Below are 21,767 nucleotides of genomic sequence, written 5' to 3'. Positions count from 1 at the left end.
CGAGCGGCTGACCCCTTAAGCTACGGAAAAGAAGGTTTTGTGATGCACTGTAACCAGTTTGAGACTCCAAGGAGAGCATTGACTACATGAGGTGTATGGGAAAGACGAGAGTTGATCGTTTGAAGGCTCCAGAACAGCAGTACCTGTGTGAAGCAGATAACCGTTTCAAGACCCAGGTGCAAGTGGATTGGTACAACTCAGTATTCCTCGGCAGGACCAATTCCCTCACAGAGATGAAATGGGTAGATTGGGACTACTTGCAGGCTTCTACTAATCCGGTAGCTAAGCAAGTGATCAAGATGTGCATCGATAAGGATATCGGTGGCATCATGTGCTTGGAGAAGATTGGAATGAGGAGCTGATTGGACAGTTCTTTGCGACTGTATTTTTTGAGGAGACGGAGGATGGGACAGAACAGCAGATGCGGTTGCTGACTGAAGGGAAAGAGTATACTGTGACCATGTCACAATTTGCCACCATCTTGGGACTCGATGCACTCGATCTGAACAAGCCAGCATACACGCAAAGTCCCCAATGTCTTCAGAGGTGGTTCGCACCTTGTATGCAGACCGGATGCCGGCAGGGGCACTTGGCTCGACCAAGGAGCTCCTTCCTCATTACGATCTGTTACTCAAGCTTTTGAAGACTACTGTTTCACCCAAGAGCGGCAAAAAGACAGCCCTTACCTCTAGGCACCATACCTTACTGTTGCGCATGAGGGAGAATGCGCCTCCTTTTAGCATTATGAAGTATATCTGGTATGAGCTGCAGCAGATCAGCCCAGATGCCTCCCGTGGACTTGCATATGCTCCATACCTGCATCTGATGATTGAGACAGTCACTGGTCTACGTTTTGTAGCTGACTGTGCTCACCGCAGTTACAAGTCCATTCTCCCCAAAGTCAGCATAGCGAAAGGAAAGTCCGGTGCCTCAGCTCGTCCCTCCACTTCGCAGATTCCTGAGCGCCCATCTTTAGGATCGCTTTCTCCTTTCAAGAAAGTGCTCTCTGCTATCTTTGGGATCTGCAAGAAGACAACAGTGAAAGTAAAATCCAATGAAAGAAAGATCAATCAGCTTCTGCGTGAGTCTGGGCATGAGATTCCCTCTGAGTCTGAGGATGAGGTCTACGAGGATCTCTTTGCTGCCTATGAGGCTGCCCGTACCATCGTCCATGACGTCGGCGCATCCTCTTCTCGCCCTGCTCCTGTTGATAGTGATGTCGACACCGAGGAGGAGGAGTACGTTGAGGAGGACGACGAGGAGTCCGAGGTGCCTGCAGCGGAGTCCTCAGAGGAGGCCGAGTCTGATGAGGGCGAGGCAGCAGACGATGAGGAGGGAGATGCACAGGCAGAGGGGGAGCCAGAGCAGCAGGCAGAACAGCTGCCAGACCAGGCGGCCCCAGAGCCTCAGGTTTCAGGTGGCCACTCTACTCAGCAGGAGTTTGTGTTTGGTGCACCTCAGATGGAAGAAACAGCTCAGCCAGAAGTAGCTGCAGAGGCGGAGGCCACTGAGAGTGATGGGATTCAGACAGAGGACGACACTGCGAGCATCGCCTCTGGTGCCACTGAGATTGTCCCGTCAGATGAGGATTGACCATCTCATTCCCCTGCTTGCTCCCTTTTCTGGTGTATTGATGCCAAAGGGGGAGAAGTTGCACAATTGAGAGGGGGTCAAAATGATTCTGAGTCTGTGTCAGCCGGACAGTCCGGCCCCTCCTTTATCCTGTGTTCTGAACTTTTGTGTTGCTAGGATGTATTGACTGTATGCTAGCTCGCATTTAATTTCCTTCCTATGTGTTGTGTGTTCGTTGCATGAACTCGTATGCCTTATGTTAGAAAAGTTCAAGTTTCATGCATAATTGCTTGTTGAAGGTAGCACACATCTAGGGGGAGCTAGATTTATTGCATCTCTGCATGTATGATGTTTTATTGTCATGCGTTGACTAGTATTGTCATCAATCACCAAAAAAGGAGAGATTGAAAGTGCATCTAGCCCCTAAACGAAGTTTTGGATGATTAATGACAATGCTAGCCAAGCATGTGTGCGCTAATGAGTTGTGATTGCAGAGAAGATGAGAGATCATTTTGATTGAAGGATTACTTGATCAAACTTAGAGCATGTGTGACCCGAAGCGATGGCTCTACGAAGACGAAGGCGCTCGAAGGCGTATTTTATTTTTTCTTTTTGAGTCGTAGGAACTCCGTACTACTAAGAGGGGTCACTGGAATCTCTGCATGCATCATGGAGCCGAGTGGAGTAAGTTTAGGTCCAGTTGTAGCCTATGCTGTTTTTCCTGAAGCAGGGACAGGACGGTCCGGTCCTTGGTCCGGTGACAGGACGGTCTGGTCCTTGGTCCGGTTTCTGCTTGGTCCGGTGACAGGACGGTCCGGTCCATGGTCTGGTGACAGGATGGTCCGAACCTTGGTCTGGCCCCTGCTCTGAGTGAGTGAGTTAAGTGTCGGCCGGACGGTCCGGCCCCCTAGCCGAACAGTCCGGTTAGGTTTCTTTTCCAACGGCTAAGTGACGTCTGCCAGCCTATAAAGGGGTCTCTTGAGATCTAGCCGTTTGTGAGGCTATCTGTTCGAGTTTTCTGGTTGCTAGGGCAAGTTTAGCACCTCTCAAGCCTCCCCACTAACCCAATACACCTCCTAGAGAGATTAATCGTTGGATCATGTCTTAGAGAGAGTGTTAAGGTTAGTGAGTGATAGAGTGTTCATTCTCGGGCGTTGATGGATGCATGTGGAGTCAAGGTGGCATATTACTCTTAGAGATTGATCTCCTAGACGGATAGACGTCGCCTGCGAGCCTCCGATTCGTGTGGATCGCCCGGGAGCAAGTTGTGAAGGTTGGTGCCTAACCTCCTCTAGGCTGTCTCTCTGGGACTTCATGTATACACTACATCAATCAATTTACACTGTTATAATTTGGACAAACTATGATCCAATGGTTGAAAATATTTTTCTTTTTCCTTCGATTAATGTGAGAATCTCTAGCCTCCAAAGCAAGCGCGATAATTCCTTCTTGAGTTGTCTTCATAATATAATAGATAGATAAATTATTACCATATACTTGTGTAGTATTTGTTTAATGGTTATATGCATGTTCGTAATTTGGGATTAGTGTACTTGTAGATGTGTATGGCAACTGCTATGATGAACCAGCGGTATTTGGTTGTCTGCATAAGACCTGGTTCGCACCGCGCGTGCATGCGAGACTTTGTTTGGTTGACTGGACACCTATCCGAGCCAGGCTAAGTGCAAAAATCACCCCTTGGCTAGGCCCACAAGGAACGCAGGGGTTGAGCTTCGCTCGGCAGCCAGGCTAGATTCATGCAGACGCAGGTGCAACAACGGATGTGTGGGCGAAATGACGTGCAGGCCGCGTGTCCTCCCTCACCCTTCTCATTCCCATTGGAAGAAGGAGAAAGGATTCCCTACCATTGTCGGCACCGTCCTCCCTTTAGGAGGTTAGAGCTTTTACGATGGCTCCCAATGGCTTCTTAGATCCCATCGCTCCTTCCACACTGGGGCGGCACCTCTGCTTCTTCCTCGTTGGCGCGCTGCCTCTGCGCCTTCCTTGCCGGTGGTAGAGCTCCTTGAAACCAGATTTGGCAATGCAAGTTTTGGATCTGGTGGCCCCGAGCTTGCCTTCATTTACATTGTGGTACTGTTGCCACCGCCACCGCTAGTCCGTGGCCATCATTGATGATAAGGTGATGTAGATGAAGCTCTCCTCTTTTCTTCTTTTTCGCTGATTTGCTATTAAAATTTTTCATGTTTTATGGATATAGTAGAGTGGTTGATGCTATACAATCATTTTTCACATTAATTTTACCATTTGGCTTTGACTGTGTATATGATAAGTCAACTTGGACCAGAGAGATGAGTCAGCAATGGCAAAGCCAAGACCACCCAAAATATCCCAACCTAATGTGTATATATAAATAAATATAACAGAAAAATATTATTTATTAATATATGCAAAATGCACTTTTGATCAATTTCATATTTCTGTTATATATATTATATGGTATATTTGTAACAATTAAAAAAATTATGTAAGTTAGAACATCCAAAATAAAACCCTGGATACACCGTTGTGAGTCGGACTAGGGTGATATGAGCAACCAAACACATCCATATAGTATTGGATTTGCTATAATACTTTTAACGATTTTTTCTACCAAAACTTTTGATCTTGCACGGTGTGCATGAGTGGATCAAACCTAGGACCTCAAGAACATGCAAAATCGCCTCCCTAGCTAGGCTCGAGAGAAATGCTCGGGTGCAACGTGCGAATGCAAGATAGGAAACGCATCCCCTCACCTCCATCACCTCCGTTTACTCTGGGCTAGTCGCTCGGTCGCCGTCGCCTGTACGTCCCCGCACGGCTAACGTTGCCTCTCCGTCCCCGTCGGTCGCCAAATCCAGATGCGTCGAGCTTGCCGACCTCTTGCACCCTATGCTGGCAATCCCCCCTGGGCCACCTCCGCTATTGCTAGATCTAGAGAGAGGAGAGGGGATTGACATGAGGTCGACGAGATCCAGGCGACCAGGCATGATTTTTGGTTTTCTTTTTTAACCAATAGAATATGTGTATTTACTAAAATACTATATAGTGCATTTGCTGTTTGACATCAAAAAATTTGTTGCACTATTTTTGTTCAACTGATATAGCCCCAACTTCGATCTATGAAATCAATGGGTAATCTCACCCATATCTACGATTCATGTAATCAACCAAACAAAATCGGTTCCAAACAGTATTTCGCATGCACGTAACCAAACCAAATGATATATTTTGCAAATGAAAGATAATTTGTGAATAAAAATTTTATAAGCATATTCTTAGTAATTTAAAAGTCAAATTTTAAAAATAAACTTCGATGAAAAACTATAAATTTAAGATTGAAAATTTAAATTTCAGCTTATAAACATAAACATAAGCGAAAAAATGGTGGTGATACTAATCAAGCTAAACAAATGCATATAACCAAGCACCTATGTTTGTATTCTCTTAGGGTGCATTTGGTTCACACGCAAGATTTGATGGGATATGACGACATGTTGGATATGATAATCCAAAATTGGTTGTTCGGTTAGTATATGGGATAAGCTAGTTTTCTGTTTGGTTGGATGATAAGGGTAGATGGAATAAAAATAATAAATTATTAATCCAAAACAAAATATATTTATGATCAATAATCTTACCATAATTAATACTAATTAAAAGCAAAATGTATTAACTACCTATAATTAACACTAATGTTAAAAATAATAATCACTCATTAACAATAAAATATACTAATTACCATCACTGATTATTTGCTAATCATCTAGTTAGCGAGGGTGGATAGTCTCGTCCAACTAAATTGGCTGGATTCATCCATCCAACACATTTAAGAAATATTCATTGAGTGATTATCATATATTCATATTCACCTCTTGTCTTACTGACCAAACACTACCAAAAACAACAGAAGACAGCCTTAGTCCGACCAAATTTAATTACTACTACGATGGAAGGGACGAGTCAGGTTAGAAAGATACGAGTAACCGAACACAAGGACGGTGAAGGAGCGATGATCGCGGCTGAGGCGGTGTGGGGGGTGGTGGGGGAGGCGGAAGCCGCACAGGCGCAGAAATGCGCGCGCACGAGGCGCCTGTGACCCGTGCGGCTGTGGTACCGGTACCGCGATGGTGGTGGTGGTGGTGGTGGGGTGGCCGTGGCCAGGCCAGCGCTGCTGCCGTCCGCGCACGGCTCGACGTGATCACGAGCCCACCTCACGTCGTCCTCACCACCGCCTCTCCTCACGCCCGCGCTGCCAACCGCTGCTCCTCCCGTCCGCCTGCGCGGCCGCAGTGATGAGCTCCTCCTCCTCCTCCTCTCTAACCTTTCGGTTGGCCAGCCCAAAACCACTCATCACATTACGCACCACCGTGATTACGTACTAGACTAATCGTGATTACCACCGGCTGGGCAAATCGAAATCGAAATCGTGGGCCGGGGAACCGGGGAATTCTTTGACGCTCTTCTGTCCAACTGGAGCATAGCCGGACAGACAGCACAGCCTCTAGCCCTCTACCACTCTACTGGTAGCCACCACGCCTCGCCCTCGACGAATTGTTTACGCCGCTATACGTTTCGCGTCCGGGCCGTGCCCGTATACGTCCACCGTTCTGCCGTTCGTTTCCTTTTGCCCTTTTCTCCAGAGACAGCGGCGACAAAACAAGATAAAAAAGAAGAAAAGAAAAAAAAAAGGAAAAGGCTCGTATAGTAGTCTGGAGAGAGAAAGAGACGTGAAAAGGGCGAGGAGAGAGACGTGAAAGGGATGAGGAGCAGCAGCACAGTAGCAAGCACGCGATACGTGGCTACAGATATTAATAAATGTGGCAATAAATAAAGAAGCGTAAATTCTTGGGGGGTGGTGGTGGCCTGGTGGGGCCTTTATCGGTTTGCGGTGGTCACCGTGGTAGAGAGAGAGAGAGAGAGAGTGGCTAGTGGTGCGATGCGATGAGAGTGAAGGGATAGGTTTGTGCGTGTGAGACAGAAGTTTGTAGGGCATAGGGGTGAGTGAGAGTGAGGGCGAGAGGAGGCAGCTCTCATTTCGTCTTCCTCCTTTGCTCCTCGTGATGTGCGCGCATTGCTGCTGCTGCCGCTGCTCAAGCTGAGCTGAGGTGCTGCCTGCCGCTCTCCCCGTTTCAACTCTTCTCCAAAGAAAACCCACCACCATTTCTTCCCTTCTCTCTCTCTCCAGATACGCCTCCTTGTCCTACTCGTCGGCGCTCCAGGCGGCTAAACCCTAGTCCCGCCGCCGCCGCCGCTGCCCCTGCGGTTGTCCTGCCGGTAAGTTTCTGCAGTGCTAAACTCAGCTTATCTTTGCAGATAAATCTTGTTCTTCCGCTTCTTTTTGCTTCCTCTTTTTTTCTTTTGGTATGCTGGTGGTTTTGGCTGGCTCTAAGATTATCTCCAGTTTTGGGGTGGTTTTGGCTGAGGCTGCGTGTGTCCTCTTCTTGCTTTGGCCCCCCGGGGGGTTAATGGATCTTGCATCATTTTGCTGGGGATAGGGCAAAACCCCACCTCACCTACCGCATCTGTGTTCCTTTTGCTTGCTTTCTTTTATATTTTTTAAATTTCTACACTCGGGTGGGGGAAGGGAGCTGTGGGGAGGAGATTGGGAAGAGCAGCAGGGCGCCGGGATTGGCTCTGAGCTCCAGATTTCTTGATTTGCTTGAAGCTTTTGCTACATTTTGTTAGTGTTAATCTTACCGTTTTTATGTAGTGCTAGGTCTATCTTTTGATGGACAAAGATGGGGTTTTTTTTTCCCACCACCACCTGATCCAGTTTTTCCTTGCTTTCTTGCAGGGCCCCGTGATGCCGGTTCTTGATCCGGGAAAGCTGCCTCTTTGGTCACCAAACTGCAGGCACCCACTGGTCCTAACCTGAGCCGCATCAGCCGTTGGACGGCCTCCCCCCAGATGCGCCTGTTAGTTGTAAAGCAGCATGAGTTAATGCTCTACTAGGCGCAGCTCCGGGGGCAGCAGAGAGGGCTTTGAGAAGATGGGTTCTTCAGGTTGCTCGGAGATAGTTGAATTGGTTGACGAGATGAAAGATGCCCGTCCTGGTGGCGTCACCCACCTGAGGGTGAGAGTGAAGCCGGTGGGTGAGGAGCATGGAGCGCGGTCGTGCTCCGTGGAGGATGATCTCGACCGGCTCATTAGATCGATTAATGTGCGCACATCCGCGCGGGCTTCTGGGCAGACGAGCACGGATAGGAGGCTTATTGCGCTCGGGAAGTCGCCGATATCGAGCTCAGAGATTGTTGAGTCGGTGAGCCTGAAACAGGCCCTAAGGAAGATGTGCATCACGCAGGCGTCGGAGATGGCTGCCATGAAGAGGATGTCAAAGCCGACGGTGGTGTCAAATACTACCCCAGAAGCTGGGGCAATTAAGAAGCTTTATGCGACTGTTGTGGTTCAAACCGACGAGGAGCAGGATGAAAAGAATAAATTTGGAAAAGTGTCTGTTTTGCCTGAGAAGGATGTAGTAAGTTCATTGGTGAAGTCAACGGAAGGTAAAACTAAGGTACGGAGCAAAAGCCCAGCTAAGAAAAATGTACGTTCAGCATCTCCAACCAAAACAAAGGTGCAGAAAACCAGAATCCAAGATGTGATCAGTAATAAGTCATCTGAAGGGATTGAAGATCCACCTATGGTAGCAAAACAGAGAAGGGGCAAATCAAAAACATCTAGTAGCCCCCGTGCAGTTCCAGTAGGCGGTTCACGCCTGGTGTTCCGGAGTAAAACCTCCACAAAAAAGAAGGTTAAACCCGAACCAGCTGCTGCAGTGCTATCCCATAAGCCTTGTGATGCAAAAGGTTCAAATTCTCATGCTAATAAGAAGCAAGAGACCCTTCAGGATGAACCCAAAACTCCAGCGCCAATCAACAAGAAGATTGCGGTTAGTTCCATCACCGCTGATGTAGCTGATTCAGGAACCAAGGGATGTGGTGTTGGTGGGATCCATGGTTCAAAGCCTGGCGAGTTGTCAAGATCGAAGGAAAAAGGAGAATGCTCCCAAAGCTCAAAAAGCAGCATGGGTGATTATAGCACCAGCACAAGCATCAGCGATGACAGCTATGGTAGTTTCAGTGCTAATGGCTGCAGGCCTCACATGTCAAAAGATGTGAGATGGGGAGCCATTAGGCACATGGCAATCCAACAAGGGAACCTGGGACTGAAGAACTTCAAGCTTCTCAAACAACTTGGTTGTGGAGATATTGGCACTGTTTATCTAGCTGAATTGGTGAGTTCAGAATGCATGTTTGCATTGAAAGTTATGGATATTGAATACCTGATAAGTAGAAAAAAGATGCTTCGTGCACAAACTGAGAGGGAGATCCTGCAAATGCTTGACCACCCGTTTCTTCCAACTCTGTATTCTTATTTCACAACCGACAATCTGTCCTGCCTAGTCATGGAGTATTGCCCTGGTGGTGACCTACATGTTCTAAGACAGAAACAACCTACCAGGACCTTTTCAGAAGCTGCTGCTAGGTATGAAAGGTTCTATTATTGTGTTTTCATTTGATTTACTGCTATACTTGTGATTGCCATGGAGCTGCTTCACACTGAGTTATTGTGCATTTAACAAATACTGATATATTATTGCTTGCTGCCATCTGTTTGATGTTATGCAGTGTATCAACTGATATATTTGCTTTGAGCTGTGTAACTAACAGGGGAAATTATCTTTTTACAGGTTTTATGTTGCTGAAGTTCTTCTCGCGTTGGAATATTTGCATATGTTGGGGGTCATATATCGCGATCTGAAGCCAGAGAACATACTTGTTCGTGAAGACGGGCACATTATGCTCTCTGATTTCGATCTGTCCCTGAGGTGCTCAGTAAATCCAATGCTTGTAAGAGCCTCATCAGTAGGAAGAGATGAGCCTAGTAGACCTTCTGGGCCTTGTGCGGAGAGCTGCATTGATCCCCTGTGTATCCAACCATCATGGGCCAATTCTTCATGCTTCACGCCTCGACTGGTTTCTTCTACCCCATCCAGGGCACGGAGGCCCAGGGGCGAGCCTATGAAGAAACCATCACTGCCACAACTTGTTGTTGAGCCAACTGATGCAAGGTCAAATTCATTCGTTGGTACCCATGAATATCTTGCCCCGGAGATCATTAGAGGAGATGGACATGGTAGCTCGGTTGACTGGTGGACTCTTGGCATCTTTCTCTATGAATTACTCTATGGCAGGACACCATTCAGGGGACCTGGGAATGAGGAGACGCTGACAAATGTGGTCTCGCAGGGACTGAAGTTCCCTGATAACCCCGCTGTCAGCTTCCATGCACGGGATTTGATCAGAGGGTTGCTTGTGAAGGATCCAGAGTACCGGCTAGGCTCAACGAAAGGAGCCGCTGAGATCAAGCGGCATCCTTTCTTTGAAGGCCTGAACTGGGCGTTGATCCGATGGACCGCACCGCCGGAGACTCCGAAAAGCTTCGACGCAGCAAGCCTCACGACGGCAGCACGGAAGAAGAAGGAAGGCAAGTGCCTGGAGTTCAGGCTGAATGGAGACGATATCGAGTTTGAGCTCTTCTAGTGGTAATAGTTTGTACTCTTGCATTCCGAAGAACATCTGTAGCATGTAGGCTGGTAGCTAGCTAGAGGTAGTTCCACTTCCCTGCAGCCTTTCTGTTGGAAATGAGTAATCCGCTGTTAAGCCTGATACTTTATTCCTTGTTAATACCATCAAAAATACCAGATTAGCACGGGTTCGGCAGCCAGGGCTTGTGCAAGTCCAGATGGGAGATGTAGAATATGCTGTTGTATTGCATTTGCATATTGCCTGGGTGGCATCTGGAATTGGCTGTCACTTGTTAAGGCCGGGAGGTACTACCAGCTCGAGTGAAGCCGAGTAATAATTTCAGTAACGCTATTCCCTGTCAATACCATCAAAATTAAGCAGCATGGATTCAGCAGCCATGTGCATCTTCTGTTTATTACAGTACTAGTACTGACCAGTAATGATAGACCACACAACCTGTGTTGCCGACGGAACGTACACCACTGTGGCACTGTGTGCTTTCGTTGGTGAACGTAGGCACCTTTTATTCTGTTGCATACAAGCTGTGCTGCGTTGTGAATATTATGATGATTTTGCTCCAGAATTAAGTTGACTAAGATCAATGTGTAAGGTGGTGCGACCAAAATGACAGAATGTGAAATTTGCACTTATGTACGACAATAAATTCCTTAGTATAACATAACATATGGCACACATGAGCATAGGCCGAAATTGTTGCTGGACTTACACAATATATGTCTTCTTGAGTACTTTCCTGCCACGCCGCCTCTTCAGATTGGATGCATCAGTCATGCGATTCAGAGCGTTGAGAATTTCCTCATCCTCATTGTTCCACAGTATTCTAGATTTATCAGGGTTTTCTAGCAGCTGCTTGGCTACGAGGTAACCAGCAATGGTCCATGTCTGAAAAAGCCGAGACTGCTTCCCAATGAATCGTGCCCGTTTGGTATCGTAGTATTCAGGCCATTTATCGTTGGCAATACGGCGCTCAGCAACCTCCACAGCTTTCGCTGCAATCTCTGACCGGTCCATCTTGATACATGCCACTGTGAGCTGCAAACGAGAGGTTGGTTGAAAACTTTAGACATGAGGGAAAAAACTGGTTCCAATATTCAAACAAAACATGGACCATGTTTCATTTTTCATGCCACTGAACTGACCGATGAAACATTTTTTTCACAAATGAAACAAGATTGTAAGTTACAAACCTGCCACAACAGTGTTGGCCAGGAACCTCCATTGTGGTAAGACCAAGCCCTGCATTGAAAGAAAAAGGAACACATAAGACGAAATCCAAATAGACTGAATTACACGTGTTACATGATAACTCATAGGGCTCACGTATTTTTAGGGTCACTCCCTGTAATGAACTTCCACTCCTGATCCTCAAGAGCAGGATAGCATATCTTCATTGGCATATCCGCCACTAAATCAGACCATTTGGCTTCAACCAGATCCAAAATAGCAGTGGACTGGTGGGACGTTGCCAAACTACTTACTATTGACCACAGGTTCCCCAGAGAAAAGAACCGAAAATCCATATGAGCCGGCTGCAGGTTTCCAATGAAGTAACCCCCTTTAGGAGGGATCCATTCAACTAACCAGGGAGGAATCTGGTCTGGATATATGTTGAATTTGTTGACAGCATCATAAGAATATTCCTCTGTTTTGTATCGATATATCTCATTTAGCTTTCTCTTGTCAAGCCAATAATACTCCCTTATATGAAAAGAGAGTGCAATGAGTCTGCTATTTAGGGCACGGATCAAGTCAGCTGATCCATCTTCTGGGGTAAGCATCTCACGTGCACACAAGAGAGCTGAATAGAAAAGTGCCTACACAAGAGAGGAGATATGAAAATCATGCATAAATTAGTAGCAAATGTATAATGTCCCAATTCCTGAATGACATGTCATATTGTAGTCCTATAAATGTTGTTATAGAGCAGAATTGTGATCCTTGTAAGTCTAGCATGCAGCAGATACAATAATTCAAAATGCATAACTCTGATCATATAAGTTTGCTTTGCTATATGGATTTATGATATTTTGCTGTGTTCACTTCCGTGCTACCTGAATTTCCAATGGGTGTCCATGGATTCCCATTCGACGATCTATCATGCACGAACCATCAGTGACAAGCAAGGTAGGGAACATGTCGAATCCATCAGCTAAGCAGAGCTTCAAGATCATTTTTATTCCAGTCTGGACATCAATTCTCTCCTGAACCGATAGATCACCCGAACATTTTCCGTATGCTCTCAGCAATATGATCCACCATAAACCTGAAAACCACTGTTACAACATCACATCTTTATGCCCGTGTACAAAATAATATAGGAGATAAGGAACATCATCTACACCAACCCGAATCAACTGGGGCCACACGGCCTATTGCAGCCTCCCCAAAATCAGGATCCAGGACTTCCTCAGTTGCATCGTCCTCGCCGTCAAGTGGAACAACACGAATCTTGAAACTTGCTGGCATCAGCCCTTGACCTGGACTGTGGCAGTCCATCGTTTTCTCCCAGCTCTACGGATGTCAACAATCAGATTTAAATACAACATTGGTAGCACATGACTTATTTAAGCAACAAGGCACTTAGAAATACAATTGCTGACTAATACTGCTAAGGGCTGTCTATAGCAATCTATGCCGTTCATAGTGTTAAATGTTAATTCCTTTTTAATATGATTTCTCATAGGCTAATATTTATGTAGTCATTATGCTGGCTATAATTGCAAGCACAATTACATGTATGCTTCTTTGCTTCTGACTTGTTTGATTTCAAATCATGTCTCATACGTGGCGATTGCCATGGCTTACGGACCCAACAAAAATGTAAAGCAAGTGTGGAGGGACGAAAGGACGGTGATCACCTGGAGCTGGAGCGTGTGCAGAATGAAGTTGCGGACGATCTCGTAGTCCCCCCTGAGGAGGAAGGCGACGCCCGAGGGCACGAAGTCCCGGATGAACACCTGGTCGTAGTTGAGCGGGCTGGCGTCGTTGGGGTCGCACGCGGCGATCGTGCCCACGGGGCTCCCGCAGTAGCGCACCACCGACTCCCGGAGCAGCCCCCACGCCTCGTCCTCCACGTCCTGAGGCCCGCGCCTCTGCTTCCTCTTCGGCGCCGGAGCGGGAGCGGCGCCGTTGACGCTCCTCCCGCTCGCCGCGTCGCCACCGCCTGGTCTCTTCACGGCGTGGTCATGGCGCCCCGGCAGCGAGTTGGGGGGACACGGGGCGCTCCCCTTCCTCGACGACGCGCGGGGGCACGCGAGGCGCGGCGGCGGCGGCGCGAACACCCGCGCGATCTCCATGGTTAGCTGGCTGTTCTCAGGGTGAGGGGAGTCCGGTGATCTAAGCTGACGCAGCTGCCGTCAACGTCGTCATGGTTTGTTCGCTTGGCGCGGAGCGCGGACGGACGCCGACGAAGGATGGGGATGGGAGAGAGAGCGAGGGATCGGAGATGGAGCCGAGAAGCTACACATGTCCACCGTGCGCGGGATGCTTCCCTCCGCCTCCACGCCACGCCACTCCCGCTTTCGTTGGCAGCGTCTCCGTCTCCCCGTGAACGTCGAACGCTCGAAAGCGCACGTCGCGTGGAGTGCGTGGCCATGAGGCCGGCAGCACATCCCAGGTGGGCCAGCCGTTATTGCCAGAAGCGCCTCTGTTCAGCCCAGGTTGGTCCAAAATAACCTAATTTGACAGTGAGATCCGGTATGGCTGATTTAACAGGACAGACACGTAGGGAAACTTCTGCAGCCAACAACTCTGAATTTTGCAAATTAATTCTGGTTGCATTTCAAATGTGACTATTACTGAATACTGATACATAAGTTGGAAAGTACACGTACTACATGCAGGTAAGGGTGTCAGATCCTAACATGTCAATTGACAAACTAAGGACTACGTATTTCCCACCTCACGCTGTCAAACCGCAGAACAGAAGCAACGGTTTTCACTCCAGTTTCATCGTACAAAGAACCTTTTCAACGGGCCCCGTCTTCATGATCGTTGTCGTTGTCACCTTCATAGTATTCGTCATCACGGTGAATCTGTTTGTCTTGAGTATGCTCTGCACAACAGTTTACACAGTTATGTGTTAAGTACCATATACTATAATAAGACAACTGTCTGCACATTTCTTTCTTGAAGCAGAAAAACGATATACTATAAGACAACTGTCTGCAAATTTCTTTCCTGAAGCAGAAACTATCCAGACAAATTATTAATCATCTATATTAGCACCCTAAGGGAAGCCAGAAGTATTTCACTTACGATCAACACGTTCATCAGGATCCAGCTCATCTTCATCAAAATCTGGGATATAAAAATCAGGTGGAACCTGCAAAATGGTTCATATATGATACATATTCGAAAATCCAAAGAAGGCAAGAAATAGACGGGCAACAAAAGAAGGAAATGAATATTAGGTCCTGCTTATACCCTTATTTTTACACAGCAAAACCCTTTCAATTGGAGGTTTCCTCATGTAAATGTAATAAAAAAACTAACCTCTTGCATCTGAACACCTGGTGCATGTTGTATGGCCCGCAAACTCTCCATGACTTGCACTTTGATTGAACTTAGATATGACTTACTATTCAAGTTGTCCTGCTCCCGTTAAAAAAAAAATTAACATGTGATATGGCATTCACACATTCTCAATAAAGGGATGCAAGTTGCAAGCATTTAGCAAACACAAATTAATTAGCTAGTCAAAATACCAAATGGACTATAGAGCTCTCATCCTTAGACCATAGTAATAAAAGGCTAGATACTTGATGAATCGAAATATTTGTAATAGACCAAGGAAAGCATAGGAGAAAGGCCAATGAGAAAACATTACATACCATGTTCAAATTTGATACTTTCAATGTATAATCTGGAGCAAAGTATTTAATGTATTCATTGTCTGGAATTTCTGCAAAGGAAAGTCATGTAGAAATTATTAGGGAACTCTACCAGCCAACCCCGTTCTTGATATATCTGTTTTCAACTTGATATGCCAACACAAATACGAGGAAAGTTTTGGATGCATTGAGCGATTACTAGCATGTGCCCTCAAAAACAGCTAGCCAACAAGGCCAGAAAACTACATAATTGAAAGAGGAAAAGAATACCGTTTGGGAGCTCTGTGTCTAGCAGGACACCAGTTTCAACAGCCCAACAGCGTGCTACGTTCTCTTTTGTGTATCCACCACCTCCAGTCACCTGCATGATGGAAAATGCATGGATATCCCAGAAAGAATAAGACAATCACAACAGAAATGGTTTCTCCCTTACCAGAAGGGGGATATTGAATTTCTTGACAAACTTTACACATTCAGCATGGCCTGTTTGCAAATACATGTGAAATTATTAAAAGATCGTTCCTTAAATTTAGTTTAAAGAAACAAAGTTCAAACTTCAACATAGCTCAGAACCATTAATGCAATAACAATCTCAGGTTTCCTGTTATCAAAGATAACTGCCTTGGATCCTAATAGCTCACCCAAGGATATTCAGTACAATTCACTAACTATGCATCTAGAGGATAGTTCTGTGTTCTGCTAAACTAACATGTACGCAACAAATTTAAGAAACACAGAACCTTCAATGGATAGATTGAAGCACCCTAGACGGTCTCGTGCCAATGAATCAGCCCCACATTGAAGAACAATAGCACCTGGCAGATATGTCTCAACAACTTTGGCAATAACCTAGATAATAAACATGCATAACTCGATAAGAGTAAAAAAAAAGGGCATAGAAAACAAAAGAACAATGTATGTGGGCTTACTGTTTTAAAAAGACGTGTAAAGCAGGAGTCATCTATTCCATCTTTAAGTGGAATGTTAATGGCATAATATTTTCCTTCTCTTTCTCCTATATCCTTCAACAATGAAAGTCAGGTAAATCAAATAGCACAATCATTTAAACAGAAGCTATATACCGAATATCATTACTGAGTGGTGAGAAGAACATGGTATGTTCTATATTCAAATTTAACCTTGTCATTTCTCTACTCTTGGAGAGTCGGAGTAATGAAATGCTATAATTCCAGTTAATTGGGATATTTTGATTCGATATAATTGCATCGCAGCACAGTGGACAGATGGCAAATAATCATACTGCCAAGATTCAAATACAAATGAAAAAAGACATACCATCACCCTATGAAGTGACCTCAAGCCTTTTTCCCCCTTAACTCAGATGATAAAGAATCTCAATTAACCATGTGCGTCACAGAATTGTGATGCTTTTAGTACGATATCTAAAAAATACATAACCACCAGAATTCCCAATTATAATGCTTGCTACTCTCTCCGTCCCAAAATAAGTTCATTTTTCAGTTTCTGGATACAATCTTTGACTCTTTGTCTTATTTGAAAATTTTTTGCGATTAATATTTTTATTGTTATTAGATGATAAAACATGAATAATATTTTACGCATGACTTTTTTTTTGAAATTTTTTTATAATTTCTTCAAATAAGATGGATGGTCAAACGTTGGACACAGAAATCAAAAAATGAAGTTTTTCTAGGACAGATGTAGTATTAAATAAGACATCATGCCAAGAACGTTCATTAAAAGACCACAGCTCAATCATATAATGTTACATATATACAACCTCTAGGTAGGGTTCAACTGCTCCTAGAACTATCGCTTGCCTAGGCGTTGTAAACTTTGTGTACTACAAAACCAATTGTGAGGCCTTATTGGTTAACCTATCTCTTCTTGTTCACACAAACGAGAGCACACACAATACTTCATGTGAAAAGGTATGGACAAAACAAAATACAGAGAAGGGCCAATCACCAACCACATCATACAGAAAAAAGTACATAAAAAATTATTCAAGAACTTGTTAGTGGAACATTACCTTAATATCACCTGTGCCAGGAAAGAAGAAATCACCGTACTTGTGAAAACTTACAGTCATTACCCTGCAAAATTAAATAATTCAGAAAATCAAAAGCCCAAGACCCATAGACATTTGTATACAATATTATGGCACCACCCAAATTATATAAAAGACACAGATATCACAACTAGATTGGAAAATATTGACAGCAATTAGTGATTAACTAAAAGAATTTGTATCCATGATATTTATTGGAAACAACATGAACCTGTCAGTGAAATAAAAGGCTTCTTCAACTCCATCCCCATGATGCACATCAATGTCAATATAGAGTACTCTGGCATGGTACTTGAGAAGTTCCAGAATTCCCAAAACCAGATCATTAATGTAGCAGAACCCTGATGCCTCACACTTCTTTGCATGATGCAACCCACCAGCCCAATTAATGGCGATGTCACATGTTTTATGATTTAATCTGCGAGCCGCATCTAAAACAGCAAAGAACAACTTAAGAGTTCACTTTATCAAAGCCCAATTTATAGAAAGAGGCATTTGAAATTTTCATAAATTACCTAGAGTTCCTCCAGCATATATTTGGCAAAACTCAAATAGATTATCAAAGACTGGGCAATCCTCTCCGAGATTGTCTGGGAACAAATTACCAAGGAATAAGATAAATGAAGTCAGAAAGCTCCAAAAGGCACGAGGATTGTGTTGGAAACCAACTTCAACTAGGGAAAAAAAATATAAGAGGGTAAGTTGGATATTTTGTCCAGCTTGCTTTGCTACATAGGTTAGGTGATTAGTCATTTTGCCCTGAAACTGTAACACAAACACAGTGGCCTAGACAAGTGCGACTATTACCATAAATACTGTACAATACAAATTGGAAACTATATAGCGCACATCATCATGGAAAAATGAAGACTATATAAACGGTAAATCTTGATCACAAGGGGTGTACTTTAATGGGCAAGGATTATATTCCCTATGTGAAGAAATTTGCTAAGCTGTAATAAACACTAAGCCTTTGTAGGCAGAGTTAGGTGGAAGTTGCTTGGGGTAGCATGGGACCCAAACATGCCCTCATTTCTCTTGACAGTCAAATCATGAATATAGACCTAACAGCTTTCATGTAATTTAAGCTAATTAGCCTTTAGTATATGAGATTAGACCACCTTAATGCGTTCCCTTCTAGTTTAACCGTACATAAATATCTACGCTACTTATTAGATCCAGATAAGAAACTAAATAAAGTTGTAATAAAACATGATAGCAAGATATGCGACACACATTTTATTGTGGAATTAACAAAGCCTGGAATACTAGTTCATAGAGGAGAAATTCTCATCATCCATACATCTACGTAATTCATTTTCATACAGGTGCTGGGTGTCGGGAGTTATCCGGTGCAAGAATTCCACATAATCAGCAGAATGGAACTGTGCAAGCTCTGTTGGATATGCTTTATGGGGTCTCTGCAGAAATCATTGGGTGCAAAGTATGAGGTGAAAGGCACTTTAGGCACATCACAAGTGAAGAAAGAAATGAAGTTCATACTGACATATATCTCCATCTTCTTGTGAAGTTCATATGAAAGCACAAGATGATGTGTCATACAAAGTCGATGTGGTTTCATCGGGTGATTTGGCCCAAAGTAGACATTGCCCACATCGCCTGAATTGTTGATTAACACAAAGAAATAAAGTAGGTGGTCATAACAAAATAAACATACAAATTTTGAACAGCAAAAACTTCTTTATATATCTACAAAATGAGTGGCTCTCTATAAACAGAGCTGTAAAAGACCATGGTTGACATGATGAGTGAGGGCAGAAGTCATAAAACCATATAATACAAAATATGCGATAGAACTGGTCATAGAAATTCATGTGTGATACTAAGAAACTTTTGCCAGAGAACCACAGGATTGACTGCACCCTCTTAAACAGATAAATTGAACAATGATTCTCATTGAAATCTTGATTCAGAGGGTTGCTTCCCCCCACCATATGCTATCTATGCTACTGACAGATAATGAATCATGCATCATGCACCTACTACGGCTAGGGCAACTGAAACAAAACAGTATATACCAACAGAAGGTACCCCAAATCCTAGTTGAACAAGCCCTTAAAAGGTTAATACTTCCACAATTTCTCGTATTCCGTACAATCACAAAACCCACGCTAACCTCCGTGATCACATCACGCCACTAATAAATTGGGGAAACAAAAGATTAAACACAGCCAGGCCCCAAAAGTATGTCCCCCATCCTCTGCGGGGCACAACATCGGATTTTGATCTAACAACTAAAACGAAAAACGAGAGCTACGGTCGCGCGAGGAGACGAGACGAGGGGGCCTAGCGAATGCGCGTACCATCGTAGAAGTAGGCTATCCTGTCTTTCTCCAGCATCGCGCCTCGCTCTCTCTCGAGCGGCCCCCCGCCCGCCGCTACAAGCGGCGGCGGCGGCCGCGGAAGGGTAAGAGACCCGGCGAAGCTGGGTCGCGTCTAGGTAGTAGAGTCTGGAATCTGGATTAGACCGAGCGCGGCGGCGGCCGGCGGATGCGCGAGAAGGGGAGAGAGGCCGAGGGACGCCGAGTGGAACGCCGCGGCGAAGCCGCTCTGCCTTGCAAAAGAGGGATGGGGAGCGCTGGAGGAGCCGAAGGGGATCGTGTGGACGACTCGGCGTCGGGATGGACGGTCAGGATCGTGTTGTCACCAGCATCGACGGTGGTTGTCTAACGTGAGTACGGCCTTGCTCTTTAGTTCGACCAAGGCGAAAGATTATCCAATTTTCATAGTTATTTTATGACATTAATAATAAAATTAATTATTATGGAGCTAGAAAATCTATTTTATAAATATAAGATGATTAATTTCGTATACACGATGAGCTAAAGACCGCACACCATGTTTAGTAGTCTGGAGTCTGGGGAGAGCGTGTAAAAACTGAGAAAAATTCTATCTAAAAGAACACATTAATGGTTTTATATAATCTGAAGATACCGGTTCCGAGTGGGTTTTGATTTGGTATCGTGGTTATAACCCTTAACTCGTGAGGTGGAGGGGCCCGGGCGATCATAGTTTCTAGCGTATATGGATAAAAAAATTAGAAAAAAATTACGTGTATGCGTCTTATCGTATAATCTAGTGAGATTTTTTTATCCCGCAATGAAATAAAAAGGGATAAAATTATACATGCAAAGTTCATATATAAAAATATTATACATAGAAATAAAACATACACATAGAAATCTGCATATATATTCCATGTAAATGATATTGTATATATATTGATTTTCTACATAAAACCTCATACATATACATTTTATACATGAATTTGAAACATATTGAATTGTATACAAACTATATACCACGGACAAATCACACAAAATTTTTATACATAAACATTATATATATACAATCATTCTACAGATAAATATTATATGTATAGACTTTTCACATAAGGATATTATATATATACGAACTTCTTAAATATAAATATTGTATGCATTAACATTTTACATGTAAATATTGTACGCATATTTTTTTGACTTGGCAGATTAACACAACCCACCCATGCATGAACATTTACGGGTAGCTTTTCATGGGTCATGACTAGGGATGATAACTATGTCCGTCTACCTGTTAGTAAAAACCTGTTAAGCGTTAAACTTGTTATCTATTTAATACCCACATGTATGTTTTTATTGGGTCAAAACCACTGCCCAATATATAAAACCAATACGGGCATGGATAGACACTACCCACCTCTGCTTTAGACCAACATGGTAGGACGAAATAACAACATATAAAACATTTCCAGGGTTTCATCTAGCCCTCCAATCCTCCATGGCTCCACCCGATGACCCGATGCTAGTCCTCCGTGTCTCCTAGTCCTAGATCTGCCGCTCCCCTTCCCCAGCCAACCCGACGTCGACCAGATCCCCATGATTTTTTTTGTCTCTATCACATCGAATGTTTGGACATTAATTAAAAATATTAAACATAGACTATTAATAAAACATAACTTATATTCTGGACTATTTCGCGAGATGAATCAATTGAGCCTAATTAGTCTATGATTAGCGAATGTGATAATCGTGGCTTAATTAGGCTTAAAAAAATTGTCTAATGAAATAGCATTTATTTATGCAATTAGTTTTGTTATCAGTCTATATTTAATACTCCTAATTAATGTCTAAATATTCAATGTGACAAGAGACTATAAAAGAATCTCTAGATCCAAACAGCCTCTTGGTCTGTGGTCGTGTGGAGCAGAGGGGCGACCGCACTGTCCCCAAAGTTCTGGTCCCTCACCTAGGATTAGCGACGTGAGGATGCATGACGACCACTATTCCTTATTCACTTGTTTATACTCCTATTTGATTAGTTTACTTACTCTTTTAATTTATAATACATATATATATATATATATGTACGAGTTCAACACCGATACACTATCTTTTTAAATTATACACATTTTTCATGTCATGTCATTAAAAAATGACTATTCTTTATGACTGAGAAGAAAATCTAGATTCGGTTGATATTCATCATCACCGTCAATGTCTTTGCATGACATTTTCGTATGAAATCATAAAAAGTAGATCATGACATTTTCGTATGAAATCATAAAAAGTAGATAATTCTTTATGACTGTGAAGAAAATCCAGATACGATTGACATTCATTGTCGTCGATGTCTTTGTATTTAGAAACATTAGAAGAAAATTTTAAAGGCCCTACCATTTTGCCAATTTTATTATATAAGTATTTTTATGCACTTTGAATATTCCTCGATGACATTATA

At 43.9% G+C, this 21,767-nt stretch overlaps 3 protein-coding genes across 3 annotated transcripts; 1 reads left to right on the top strand and 2 right to left on the bottom strand.

The window, feature by feature from the left end:
* The first annotated feature begins 6,542 nt into the window (after positions 1-6,542).
* On the top strand, positions 6,543-10,115 carry LOC102722950 (serine/threonine-protein kinase D6PK-like). The gene is made up of 3 exons (XM_006652191.3): positions 6,543-6,846; positions 7,367-9,057; positions 9,263-10,115. Exons 2-3 carry the CDS (start codon positions 7,562-7,564, stop codon positions 10,113-10,115), a joined length of 2,349 nt encoding a protein of 782 aa, XP_006652254.1. The 5' UTR covers positions 6,543-6,846; positions 7,367-7,561.
* A 12-nt stretch (positions 10,116-10,127) lies between these two features.
* On the bottom strand, positions 10,128-13,665 carry LOC102705717 (neutral/alkaline invertase 3, chloroplastic-like). Its single transcript, XM_040523115.1, has 6 exons — positions 12,980-13,665; positions 12,467-12,632; positions 12,173-12,384; positions 11,442-11,935; positions 11,309-11,357; positions 10,128-11,153 (listed from the first exon to the last, which is right to left on the bottom strand). Exons 1-6 carry the CDS (start codon positions 13,415-13,417, stop codon positions 10,824-10,826), a joined length of 1,689 nt encoding a protein of 562 aa, XP_040379049.1. The 5' UTR covers positions 13,418-13,665; the 3' UTR covers positions 10,128-10,823.
* A 211-nt stretch (positions 13,666-13,876) lies between these two features.
* On the bottom strand, positions 13,877-19,562 carry LOC102722667 (histone deacetylase 9). Its single transcript, XM_006652190.3, has 14 exons — positions 19,331-19,562; positions 18,514-18,626; positions 18,310-18,427; positions 17,522-17,596; positions 17,218-17,437; positions 16,968-17,031; positions 15,883-15,975; positions 15,694-15,802; positions 15,387-15,436; positions 15,224-15,314; positions 14,954-15,024; positions 14,616-14,714; positions 14,379-14,445; positions 13,877-14,175 (listed from the first exon to the last, which is right to left on the bottom strand). Exons 1-14 carry the CDS (start codon positions 19,365-19,367, stop codon positions 14,090-14,092), a joined length of 1,293 nt encoding a protein of 430 aa, XP_006652253.1. The 5' UTR covers positions 19,368-19,562; the 3' UTR covers positions 13,877-14,089.
* Positions 19,563-21,767: the final 2,205 nt, after the last annotated feature.

The sequence above is a fragment of the Oryza brachyantha genome, chromosome 4 (genome assembly GCF_000231095.2).
Source record: "Oryza brachyantha chromosome 4, ObraRS2, whole genome shotgun sequence".
Lineage (NCBI taxonomy): Eukaryota > Viridiplantae > Streptophyta > Magnoliopsida > Poales > Poaceae > Oryza > Oryza brachyantha.
This window is presented reverse-complemented; position numbering and strand designations above follow the sequence as displayed.

Bases quoted from the DNA above. Each gene is read 5' to 3' on its own strand.
- LOC102722950 (XM_006652191.3), top strand. From the start codon at position 7,562: ATGGGTTCTTCAGGTTGCTCGGAGATAGTTGAATTGGTTGACGAGATG. The intron at 9,058-9,262 runs GTATGAAAGGTT...ATCTTTTTACAG, and splicing joins TTTTCAGAAGCTGCTGCTAG to GTTTTATGTTGCTGAAGTTC.
- LOC102705717 (XM_040523115.1), bottom strand. From the start codon at position 13,417: ATGGAGATCGCGCGGGTGTTCGCGCCGCCGCCGCCGCGCCTCGCGTGC. The intron at 12,633-12,979 runs GTGATCACCGTC...TGACATCCGTAG, and splicing joins TGCACACGCTCCAGCTCCAG to AGCTGGGAGAAAACGATGGA. The intron at 11,358-11,441 runs GTGAGCCCTATG...CTTTCAATGCAG, and splicing joins GGGAGTGACCCTAAAAATAC to GGCTTGGTCTTACCACAATG.
- LOC102722667 (XM_006652190.3), bottom strand. From the start codon at position 19,367: ATGCTGGAGAAAGACAGGATAGCCTACTTCTACGATG. The intron at 15,976-16,967 runs GTAATGTTCCAC...TCATTGTTGAAG, and splicing joins CTGGCACAGGTGATATTAAG to GATATAGGAGAAAGAGAAGG. The intron at 14,446-14,615 runs GTTAGTTTTTTT...ACCATTTTGCAG, and splicing joins CAGGTGTTCAGATGCAAGAG to GTTCCACCTGATTTTTATAT.